The sequence below is a fragment of the Malaya genurostris genome, chromosome 3, assembly GCF_030247185.1.
Source record: "Malaya genurostris strain Urasoe2022 chromosome 3, Malgen_1.1, whole genome shotgun sequence".
Classification (NCBI taxonomy): domain Eukaryota; kingdom Metazoa; phylum Arthropoda; class Insecta; order Diptera; family Culicidae; genus Malaya; species Malaya genurostris.
Window position 1 is genome coordinate 61,015,784 of NC_080572.1, and position 11,872 is coordinate 61,027,655.

General features: G+C 40.2%; 3 protein-coding genes and 1 long non-coding RNA gene across 4 annotated transcripts; 3 read left to right on the forward strand and 1 right to left on the reverse strand.

The window, feature by feature from the left end:
- Positions 1–1,057: 1,057 nt before the first annotated feature.
- On the forward strand, positions 1,058–2,098 carry LOC131433813 (uncharacterized). The gene has a single exon (XM_058600415.1). It carries the CDS (start codon positions 1,058–1,060, stop codon positions 2,096–2,098), a length of 1,041 nt encoding a protein of 346 aa, XP_058456398.1.
- Positions 2,099–2,970: 872 nt separating this feature from the next.
- Positions 2,971–7,590, forward strand: LOC131433814 (uncharacterized). The gene is made up of 3 exons (XM_058600416.1): positions 2,971–3,388; positions 3,728–7,100; positions 7,374–7,590. The coding sequence occupies exons 1-3, from the start codon at positions 2,971–2,973 to the stop codon at positions 7,588–7,590; spliced, it is 4,008 nt and encodes a 1,335-aa protein (XP_058456399.1).
- A 54-nt stretch (positions 7,591–7,644) lies between these two features.
- LOC131438085 (uncharacterized) lies at positions 7,645–8,453 on the forward strand. The gene is made up of 4 exons (XR_009230884.1): positions 7,645–7,915; positions 7,975–8,053; positions 8,116–8,177; positions 8,231–8,453. It is a non-coding gene; the product is annotated as an uncharacterized LOC131438085 (long non-coding RNA).
- A 797-nt stretch (positions 8,454–9,250) lies between these two features.
- On the reverse strand, positions 9,251–11,384 carry LOC131438084 (ubiquitin carboxyl-terminal hydrolase nonstop). Its single transcript, XM_058607882.1, has 3 exons — positions 9,934–11,384; positions 9,494–9,870; positions 9,251–9,425 (listed from the first exon to the last, which is right to left on the reverse strand). The coding sequence occupies exons 1-3, from the start codon at positions 11,116–11,118 to the stop codon at positions 9,383–9,385; spliced, it is 1,605 nt and encodes a 534-aa protein (XP_058463865.1). The 5' UTR covers positions 11,119–11,384; the 3' UTR covers positions 9,251–9,382.
- Between the last annotated feature and the right edge of the window lie 488 nt (positions 11,385–11,872).

An 11,872-nucleotide genomic window follows, 5' to 3' on the forward strand; every position in this document is an offset into this window, starting at 1 on the left:
TTCACGTCAAAAACGCAAAAATCGACCAAACATTTGTGAACCGCAATCGTTGCTGGACGAAAATAATACACAAACACGACAAATGATGACGAAGCAGTTTAATGTCACTAGAAAAGTCTTCCGTTTTAAAGTTATCTACAACTATGTAATGAAAACAGACTAGCTAGCTCCAATACCGGAAAATCGTTTTATCCAATGAAACTACCCTGCATGAGAAATATTTGAAAGAACAGCTTAATTGAACAGAAGAACCGAGCATGCTTCATTGTGCTCGGTCAATTAAATTATAGTCATATCTCTAGGCTACCCCTCCATCAGCATCTTGTCATATCGCAAGTGTTGCGACAAAGCCCCTCGTCCACATAGATCCACTACGACACATAAAATAGAACGTCATTGCATAGACGGTGACATTTGAGAAAGCAGTGATAAAGCGATATTCAATAGAACAGAACAGAACTATAACAGTGAAGCAACTTTCCGTTTTATTCTGATAATTAATTTTGGAATGCACTATCGTCAAATTAATCTTGAATTTATATCTAAATTATAACCTAACAATTGTTATTTCGTACCCTAAATTGTCGTGCTTGTAAAGCTCCCTATATTTCTAAATACTGAGGTAAAAGTGAAAAACATGAACTTAACATTAAAATATTAATTATATAAAAATTACTGTAGGATTGAAATTTATATACTCTAGTGATTCTAATATAACAATACTCTCTACGTCGTATATTGTTCGTTAAGCGGACTAGAGGTAATATTTGATCGATAGTATGAATGATAATAATTTCGCTATAAAACTAACCTAACTTACAGCTAGTGGAAAAAACGTGGAACAAAACCAAGAAAAGTTGAAAGGTTAAAAAAAAGCACTAAACGTAAGAAATGTGATTGAAATCTGTATTGTATTCTAACGTAAAATATATTTCAGAAATTTTATAATCCGTTGCAATAAAGATTATAAAATTGGAATAGCTGCAGCTTTTCTTCACAAAATTATAAAATTTGTTTATCACACACTCGGCATATAAAAAATAGCTACCGGCGTAAGATGCCACCAAAGAAGATGCGAGAGGTAGTGCCGCCGGTGAACACAAGTTGTAAAAAATGCAGTTTCCCGGACAATAGCAGGATGGTACAATGCGACGACTGTAACGATTGGTACCACTACGACTGCGTACAGGTGGATGACGAAGTTTCCGATTACGATTGGAGCTGTGACGATTGCGTGACTAAAAAAGCCCAGCCGGCAGGAACTTCGACACCTGTTTCTCCTAGCAAACAGGAGCCAATTGTAGATAAAGCGATACTTACTGGTCGCAAAGCCAATGTAGCAGAAACCGGAGATAATGCAAGTAACTTTGTTACCAGAGATACGGAAATTACACCACCATCCGCTGACAATGTAGAAAACGTTAAACTTCGACGAGATATCGAAGAGCTGCGTCACTTGTTCGAAGCACAACGTATTAAATTCGCGCAACATATCGGTATGCTAGAAGATCAAAAAAACACTATAATCCACAACGAACTCTCAAGGCTTCAAGTACAATGGAACGAACGTGAGAGCCAACTCCAGAAAGAGATAGATAATCTTAAAGGTCAGGGCCTGCCTGCTAATACGCAACAGAATGAGACAGTAAAATCAAATGCGAGTGCATCATCGAAACGCACAATCAAAGACCGAAAACGACGTTTGGCGGCTCTGAAAGAGCGGCAAGCACTGGAAAGAAAGCATCTCGAAGAGCAACTCAAGCTGAGTGACGAATTAAACAGTTACAGCGAAAATGAAAATACCGATGAAGATGAACATGATTCTGGCAGCAAGCAGAAAATAGATGAGTGGCTGAGAGATCAAAGTTGTTCATATACATCCGGAGCTAGTAATGATACTCTATCCGTGACTTTAAACGAAACAACGGAAAACGACCACCGCACGACAAGAGATTCATCTCAAGTCAATCGAATCCCTACAAAGTATCAGCTAGCAGCTCGTCAAGCTGTGCCCAAGGAACTGCCTACCTTTTCTGGTGAACCTGAGGACTGGCCTTTATTCCATGCAACGTTCGAAAGTAGTACAACCACAGACTAACAGACAGGACACTCAAATTAGATTCTTCAATCATTTTAACGGTCATTTCGAATATTCCTTTATTTGGGACAGTACTCACATGTGTCATGATGGCGCCACGTTACCCTATCAAAAACATCCTGTCTGTCATCTAGACTGTGTTTATTTTTTTCATTTACCAACAGAGTTGCCATTCATACAGAATTACCTGCAATGTATTGATTTGTATACGTCCATGCGAATTTCATGCAGGATACAGATTTAATACATATTGCCAAAACTATATACATAATTGTGCCTATTTCTCATCCTCCAACGCAAGACAAAATCGAACCCGTTTTATTACAATATTTACTTGCTTCTGGTCTGCCGCCACTTAATTTCTGGTGAAAACTACCAACACAATAAAAAATAGTCTAGATGAACAACGTTGAGTCAAATAAATGATTACCTTCCAACATCGCGAAAAAGTTAAATATTTTATCAATATTTATTGTGACGATTCATTTTCAAATATTTTGATGAATTCAGGCATCCCTGCAAGCAGCTGATCGGTGTTGACAAACGAGGGGAAACCAACTAGTAAAAAAACTTTTACATAACACAAGGGGTGTACAGATAGTAAATAGTTCGCGCAGTACAATATAGGTGGAGCTAGTGCATCACGAAAAATTATTTTTTATAAGAATTTACTCATACTGTCATGTCTGTTAGTCTGTGGTACAACCATGTGTGGATACAGCAACGAAGAAAATATGTTTCGTCTAAGACGCTGTTTAAAGGACAAAGCTCTCGATGCAACGAGAAGCCTACTTTTGTATCCAGGCAATGTAGGTACGGTAATGAGCACTCTTCGAACTTTATTTGGGCGACCGAATCTTATAATTGGGGCGATGATTCAGAAGATACGGAATCAACCGACACTAAAAATCGAGAAATTAAATACAATGATTGATTTCGGTATTTCAGTACAGAACTTATGCGCAACCATACAAGCCTGCGAGCTTGATGAATACTACTACAACGTGACGCTGCTCCAGGAGCTCGAAGACAAGCTTCCACCAACAATCAAGCTTAGTTGGGCGTTAACGCGCAAACCTCTTCAGAAAGTAAAAATTACGGATTTCAATGAATGGCTTAAAACCATTGTTGAAGCTGCCTGTGAAATTACAACCCCAGATCTATCTGCCGTATGCGTCGGGAAAACTGATAAAAAGAAAATCCAAGGATTCCTAAACGTCCATTCCGAGTACTCGTCCGAGGAAACGTTCAAAACAGCTAATCCAGTCTGTGTGGTCTGCCACGAAGACTGTGAGTCGGTTGCGAACTGCAAACGATTTCGCGCTATGACCGTGGACGCGCGATGGAAAACTTTGAGAGCTAATAAACTTTGCCGTAGATGTCTTAAAAGGCATTTCTCGTCATGTCATGTCAGAGATCCATGTGGACAAAACGGATGCCTGTTTCTACATCATAGACTCCTTCACAACGAAAATAAGCATAAAGATTCAGGACCTTCGCCACCGTCACCACCTACAGACAATCATTGTTGCAATGTTCATCGTAGTGGTGTAGGACTTGTTTTCTTTCGTTACGTGCCGGTAATTATACACGGAAAAGGTATATCGATTGAGACGTTCGCGTTCTTAGACGATGGATCATCATCAACCCTGATAGAACAAGAACTTTATAATGAGCTAGGACTGGAAGGTTCCCCTCAACCACTTTGTTTAAACTGGACAGGTGGAACAAGTAGATGGGAAAGGAACTCGGTTAAGCTAACTGCCGAAATATCCAGTGTGCACAACCCTGACAAACGTTTTTGCCTGCGCGATATTCATACAGTTGGAGAACTTAATCTTCCAGAGCAGTCACTGTCGATTGAAAATTTGGCTAAGAAATATAAGCACCTGATAGGACTTCCGATCCGCTCATATGCAAGAGTCACACCAAAAATACTGATAGGCATGAACAACTGTCGGCTCGGCCACGTACTGGACAGTAGAGAAGGCAATGAAATTGAGCCATCGGCTGCTAAAACTAGGCTGGGTTGGATTGTGTACGGCCCATGTTCTAGCTCAAGTGATTCCAGTTTAATTAAACCTGTATCCCATAGTTCATATCATATTTGCGAATGTAATAAAAATAATGATGACGCTTTACACTCAGCGGTCAAAGAGTATTTTGCCTTAGACAGTATGGGAGTTATTTCACCTCGAAAAATCCTGCAATCAAAAGAGGACGAACGCGCCCTATACCTTCTTCAACAGTGCACTAGGCTTAAGAATGGCAAATATGAGAGCGGTTTACTTTGGAAATACGACGACATTCGTTTGCCAAACTCAAGAGAAATGGCACTATCAAGAACGAAATGTCTCGAAAAACGTATGACTCGCGAACCAGAACTCGCGCATTTGCTCAGGTCCAAAATTATTGATTACGAAAATAGCGGCTATATAAGAGAATTAACCCCTCAAGAGCTAACGATACCGCGACCGAGAGTATGGTATCTCCCAATATTTACCGTCATCAATCCAAACAAGCCAGGCAAGCTTCGCATTGTTTGGGATGCGGCAGCTAAAGTTCGAGGAGTATCTCTCAACTCTCAACTTTTAAAAGGTCCTGACTTACTGAACTCCTTAGTTTCAGTACTATTCAAGTTTCGAGAGTATAAAATTGCTATTACGGGGGACATAAGAGAGATGTTTCATCAAGTGAAGATGAATGAAAATGATCAACATTGTCAGAGATTTTTTTGGCCCACTGAAAAGGGAGAGTTTCGCGAATACATTATGACGGTGCTAAGCTTTGGGGCTACATGTTCTCCGTCAACGACTGAATACTGCATGAACCTCAATGCCGAAAGATTCGCAAATAAATTTCCAGATGCTTTCGAGGCTATTACGAAGCAACACTATGTTGATGATATGCTAGCGAGTGTGGAACGAGTCGAGGAAGCAATTGATTTAGCGAGAGACGTCCACTACATCCATTCGCAGGCGGGGTTCGAGATAAGGAATTGGCACTCGAATTCCGATTACGTTTTAAAAAAACTGGGAACGGTCTATTCCGAAGAGAAAAGTCTTAACATAAACGCAGACACCTCTTTTGAAAAGATACTTGGCATGTGGTGGAATACGAAAACAGACTGTTTTACTTTCAAAGTGTCACCGCGACACGATAGCGATTTACTTTCGGGACGGAAAGCTCCCACTAAGCGCGAGACTCTTCGAACTCTAATGACTATTTTCGACCCTTTAGGGTTAATTGCCAATTTTTTGATGTATTTGAAAGTGCTAATTCAGGAAGTGTGGCGGTCTGGTCTGGGATGGGACGACGAAATAAGCGGCATACTTCTACACAAGTGGAGACTATGGCTTCGAGTGCTCCCAGAAGTACAACAAGTCTCTGTTCCTAGGTGCTACCGCAAATGCACTTCCGCGTCTGATGATACTAACATGATTGAGCTTCACACCTTTGTAGATGCGAGCGAAAACGGCTACGCCGCAGTATCGTATTTCAGGTTTCATGAAGGCGATAATGTAGAATGCGCAATCGCTGGAGCAAAAACTCGTGTAGCACCTTTAAAGCTCGTTACTATACCTCGTCTTGAACTGCAGGCAGCAGTATTAGGAGCACGTCTGGCTAAAACCATCGCAGAGCAACACAAACGAACGATTGTAAGGCGCTACTTTTATACAGACTCGAAGGATGTCATGCATTGGTTAAACTCGGACCATCGACGTTACAGCCAGTTTGTGGCCGCACGAGTTAGCGAAATACTCGAATCCACCATTACATGCGAATGGTATTGGCTTTCGACGAAATTGAATGTGGCAGACGAAGGTACAAAATGGCAAAAGTTGCCCGACCTTTCACCGAACAGTCGCTGGTTTAAAGGCCCCGATTTCATGTGGACAAAAACCGTTAATTGGTCAATACATAACAACGGTTTTGGATCAACAACTGAAGAGTTACGTCCTAGTATTTTCCACCACACAGTGAGCGCTCCAGTAATCTCGTGGGAACGTTACTCGAGTTGGAATCGATTGCTGCGCGCGGTTGCGTGGGCAAAACGATACGTAGTAAATCTTCATAGCAAAGTGAGACACAAGCAACTACAATATGAGCCTCTATCGAGTGAAGAACTACAGGGTGCTGAAGCTTGCATCTATCAATTAGCCCAGAAGGAAATATATCCCGAAGATTATTTGTTTGCCTCCCCTTCTTTCAAGTTAAATGCGTACGAACGTCACGTCGCAAAAGGTCAACTGTACAAGTTACGTCCAATAATGGACGAAAGACAAGTCTTGCGTATCCCAGGACGAATAGATGAGTGCAAGTTCGTTAGCGAAACGGTGAAGAACCCTATATTGTTGCCCAGGCAGCATTACATTACAACGCTTATAGTAGACGAATTTCATAAGCGTTATCACCATCAAAACCATCAAACAGTGTTGAACGAGCTGAAACAAAAGTTCTACATTCCTAGAGTACGCACTCTGTATACTCGTATAAGACGGAACTGTCAGCTATGCAAAATACGAAACGCGATGCCGCAACCTCCAATGATGAGTAACCTTCCAGCGGCTAGATTGGCTGTTTACGCGAGACCCTTCTCATTCATAGGTATAGACTATTTTGGACCGCAACAAGTAGTATTAGGACGACGAGTAGAAAAACGCTGGGGAGTACTAATAACGTGTCTCACTGTTCGAGCCATCCATATCGAAATAGCCCACTCTCTTACGACAGACTCCTGCATCATGGCAATTCGTAATTTTATGTCAAGAAGAGGAATACCACTGGAAATTTACAGCGATCGAGGAACGAATTTCATCGGTGCTGAACGAGAACTCAAGGAAGCCTTAAAAACAGTAGACCAGGATCGAATGGTGAAAGTCTTCACAACGTGTTCAACGCGTTGGGTATTCAACCCCCCCGCCTCGCCGCATATGGGAGGCAGTTGGGAACGGCTGATACAATCCGTTAAGAAAGGACTCGAACAGATCAAACCTCAAAGGTTACCAACGGATGAAATATTTCGGAATCTATTAATGGAAGTTGAAATGGTCGTAAATTCTAGACCATTAACTTATGTTCCTCTCGATAATGAGTATTCATCAGCCTTGACGCCAAACCATTTCCTTTTTGGGACATCGAACGGTGTGAAGCCCTTTGTGTTATTCGACGATAGTGTAAACACATTACGAAAAAATTGGAAAATGTCTCAAGTATACGCAAACATTTTTTGGAAACGCTGGCTCAGCGAATATCTTCCTAGTATTACACGTAGAACGAAATGGTTTCTGCCAGTAAAACCTATTCAGGAAGGCGATATTGTAATAATCGTGGATCCCGTATTACCACGAAGCTGCTGGCCAAAAGGTCGAGTGCTATCCGTTTCACAATCTAAGGATGGCCAAGTACGCAGCGCAGTAGTTCAAACATCAGTGGGTGTAATGGAGCGACCCGCGGTTAAGATTGCAGTACTGGACATCGTGGCAACTTAGAGTAGACTGATTTCGTGACTACAGTGTACTGGGGGGGGAGTGTTGCGACAAAGCCCCTCGTCCACATAGATCCACTACGACACATAAAATAGAACGTCATTGCATAGACGGTGACATTTGAGAAAGCAGTGATAAAGCGATATTCAATAGAACAGAACAGAACTATAACAGTGAAGCAACTTTCCGTTTTATTCTGATAATTAATTTTGGAATGCACTATCGTCAAATTAATCTTGAATTTATATCTAAATTATAACCTAACAATTGTTATTTCGTACCCTAAATTGTCGTGCTTGTAAAGCTCCCTATATTTCTAAATACTAAGGTAAAAGTGAAAAACATGAACTTAACATTAAAATATTAATTATATAAAAATAACTGTAGGATTGAAATTTATATACTCTAGTGATTCTAATATAACAATACTCTCTACGTCGTATATTGTTCGTTAAGCGGACTAGAGGTAATATTTGATCGATAGTATGAATGATAATAATTTCGCTATAAAACTAACCTAACTTACAGCTAGTGGAAAAAACGTGGAACAAAACCAAGAAAAGTTGAAAGGTTAAAAAAAAGCACTAAACGTAAGAAATGTGATTGAAATCTGTATTGTATTCTAACGTAAAATATATTTCAGAAATTTTATAATCCGTTGCAATAAAGATTATAAAATTGGAATAGCTGCAGCTTTTCTTCACAGCAAGTCTATTTTCACTCTCCGCTTTGCCGTAAGACGTTGGTTTGTTTTTGTCCCCTTTTGCTGCCTATGGAGTACATCAGCGTCATCATCTATTTGATGATCTCAGCTAATGTGTGGTCAACGGAGGTTTGATTTGTCTTTCAATATTTTCACCCCGATTCTGTATTTCGTTCGAATAGGATTGTTTTGATCGAATACGAAATTTTGCATTTTGTAGCTCGATCGAGTTCGAGTTTTCCATACAAAACCATAACTCGATTGAATTACAGAATTCAAATTTTTACATCAGTACAGAAAAGTGGTGATTGTGTTCGAGATCGTAATCGTCACTGCTGCGACACCTGCTATGTGTGTTGTGGAATCAAAATGGAGTAGTTTACTACTAGCTTCTTGAACCCGCCAAAACAGGTCATATGGTTCGCTACCAAATGATCAATTTGAACAACGCATTAATTGAAAAACAGCCAAAATAGGCTCGAAGACACGAGAAAGCCATTCTACAGCATGACAATGCTACTCCATATACAACTGATATGAACTTCCACCGCACAATTCCTCAGATCTGGCAGCTTCTATTTATCACAACTTTCAGCGATGGGACACGAATTGGCCGAGCAACTTTCGAGGATGTACGAAAATAACTCGATGAAAGATGACGATTTCATTTGAGATGGTGTCTATCAACTGTCAAAGAGATGGACAAAATGTGTTAAAAACGTGAGTCTATAGTAGTAATAGAACTTTGTAATTGTGAAAACCACTCTGCCATATAGAGAGTGACGATCGAGACGAATAATACTAAAATCATTCAATTCGTTATGTTCAATCTGGTTTTGCTCTCAACCAAAAGTTCAATTCAACCACCCCATCCAAACTGTACAGGTGGAGCATGATTTAGTCGATGAATGACAAATCCTTTCCAAATTGGAATAAATTTCTTGTGTTCTTTCAATTAATCAATAAAGTATATTTTTAATCAAAATCATTACAGAAGATTTATGTTCTAAATCACACTTTTTTTTAGCGATTTCGGACTCAACGACCGCAGTACTTATCACCATTGAATCCAACGATGTTCAATTTAATTGATTACTCGTATTCCAAAATCTTCTTATGATAAAATAATAAATAGCTGGAAATATGTAAGCAAAAATATATTGAAAAAAAATTGGTTTACTAAGTAGCTCAGTGTGTGGTTACCCTTCGCTATCCAGAACCTGCTTGAGGGTGGCAGTCGTTATGATGTGATCATCGCATTTAACCCAAATGTCTTTCTGGTGCCGAACGTAAGCCGTATAATGGCCAGCGTCTAGCGTTCCCACGTGATTGATCACGGCGTACAGCGAGTAGCGGAAATCACCCACATCGTGGTGCGATGGACCGGCAGAATTTTCGTCATTACTCTGACTGCTCCCGCTGCTGCTATGTTTCCGATCCGAAGAGCTTTTTGAAGATTTCGGCGGGGATGATGACGTTGATGACGACGAATGAGGTTGTTCAGACTTCTTTTTGGACATAAATGGTGTCATGTCCAGCTCCGAAGGGAATGAGATGAATGTGGAGATCTTTTTGTCAATCTTCAAATAAAGTAACATAAAAATATCTGTTATCGTACTTCAGTGAAACGAATCTGAACATACCAGACTAGAATGCTCGAACCGCTTCAAATGGAAGCTAGCTACGATCGGCAGTGTTCGCATTGACAGTTGTTTAGTGGACTCCTGATAGCTCTTGCAACTGGAGCATTTTATTTTGGCACTTGATCCGAGATGTTCAGCTCGCGTAAAACGCTCCAAACAGTCGATTAACGATTTCGGTGGCCCGCCGTATCCCTGATTCTGAGCTTCTCCTAAATCCAACGAAATATCCCAGAAAGGATCGATAGTAGTGGATACTCCGTTGCAAGCTTGACAAACAACGTCGCTCTGAAGACCACCAGTGAAAATCTGATCGATGATGCAGTTACACTGGGTTGGGTTAGTATCATGTGGTTGCTGTTGTGCATGTTTGGACTTTTCCGCTGCCATTTCGTTCATTGATATTTTACAGTGCCGGTGCAGCACATCCAAAGTAGCAATGAAAAACTCATGCGCATCTTGCTGTTCATACCCAGCGAGATGACGGGCGTGGTTCCAGATCAAATGAAGTAGTCGGTGTAATGATAGTGGCCCTCGGGCTCCAGAATAGAACTCTTGGAACAAGCGAGATACCTCGCATACTAAACACTTGGCTGCCGTCTTTGCAGGGCACTCATGACGCTCGGATAGGAAATAATCTCTTAGTAGTGGAGTGTGGATCAAAGCCTGCACAATGCAATTCATGAAACACGTCGACCCAAGATTTAGTAGTCCTCGCAATCCAATACTGGTAAAAGCAGTCACGTGCCTCCGTTTGGGATTCTTCAGCAACAAATCAATTTCAAGCTTCGAAGGCGACCACGGACGCCAGGATAAACTCTTGTTTAAGCTTTTTGCTTCTTTCTTAATGTGTTTTTCAGCAATTGCTTGACATTCGTTGTCATAGATAAAATCTTTACATTGATAGCAAAAGATCATACCATAGCAAAGTTCCAGTACAATGTAGTGCTTGGTTAGCTTGCAATGCTCATTGATGTGAGTGCCTTTGCAACCGAAAAATATACAGTGCAGACACGAATATAGTTGCGGACCAGAACTGCCGCACTTGTAGCACAAACAAGACAATGCTTTTCTACGCCGGGCTTCTTTGTTAATACATACACTGAAATATGCGTGTACAACGCTGAACGATTCCAGCCCAAACTCTTTGACAAAACCTACGAAATGGGTGCAACCGTGTTCCGACATATCACTAAAATAACTAATATAGTTGATCTAATTTGAATACACGCACTTCTGACTTTTACTCGAAAAATTGGACTTAATATTGATGCAATCCCATACCGGCAATATATCTGTCAAGACGTACAAATCATCAAATCTTATTCCAAAATCAGCAAATCATAAAATAATTATTTAACCATAAAAGTACTGTAATTTTCGTATTAGTAAATTCGACTACTAATCCAACCATGTCTAGAAAGCCGAAAGCCGCATTCTACTAAAATACACCAACAGCAACAAAGCACAACCATTTAATGTGACGTTGACGTTTGCATCAGAACAAAACAAGAAAATAAACTGTACACGCACAAACGAAACTATTCAATCTATTAAACAAGATTCTCACACTGGAACAGAATTGATTTCCATTATCGAAAAAACATCCTTGCACAGCAAAAAAAAATTGTAATTTTCGATTATATAAATGCAAAGATAAACCCAAGATTACAATGTCTCATACGATTCAATTAAAAATGTTGGGTCAGCAATCGTGAACCAGTTGGTTCAGTAATAATGTAATGTTATTGAGAGATTTATAATCCGTTTCGTGTAATATTACAAAGAAAAGTATGCAAATGTATCGTTTGTTGCGGAATATTATCACACACTAACAGACAGGACACTCAAACTGAATTCTTTAATAATTTTAAAGGTCATTTCGAGTATTCCTTTAGTTGGGAGAGTACTCGCGTATGTCATGATGGCACCACGTCACCCT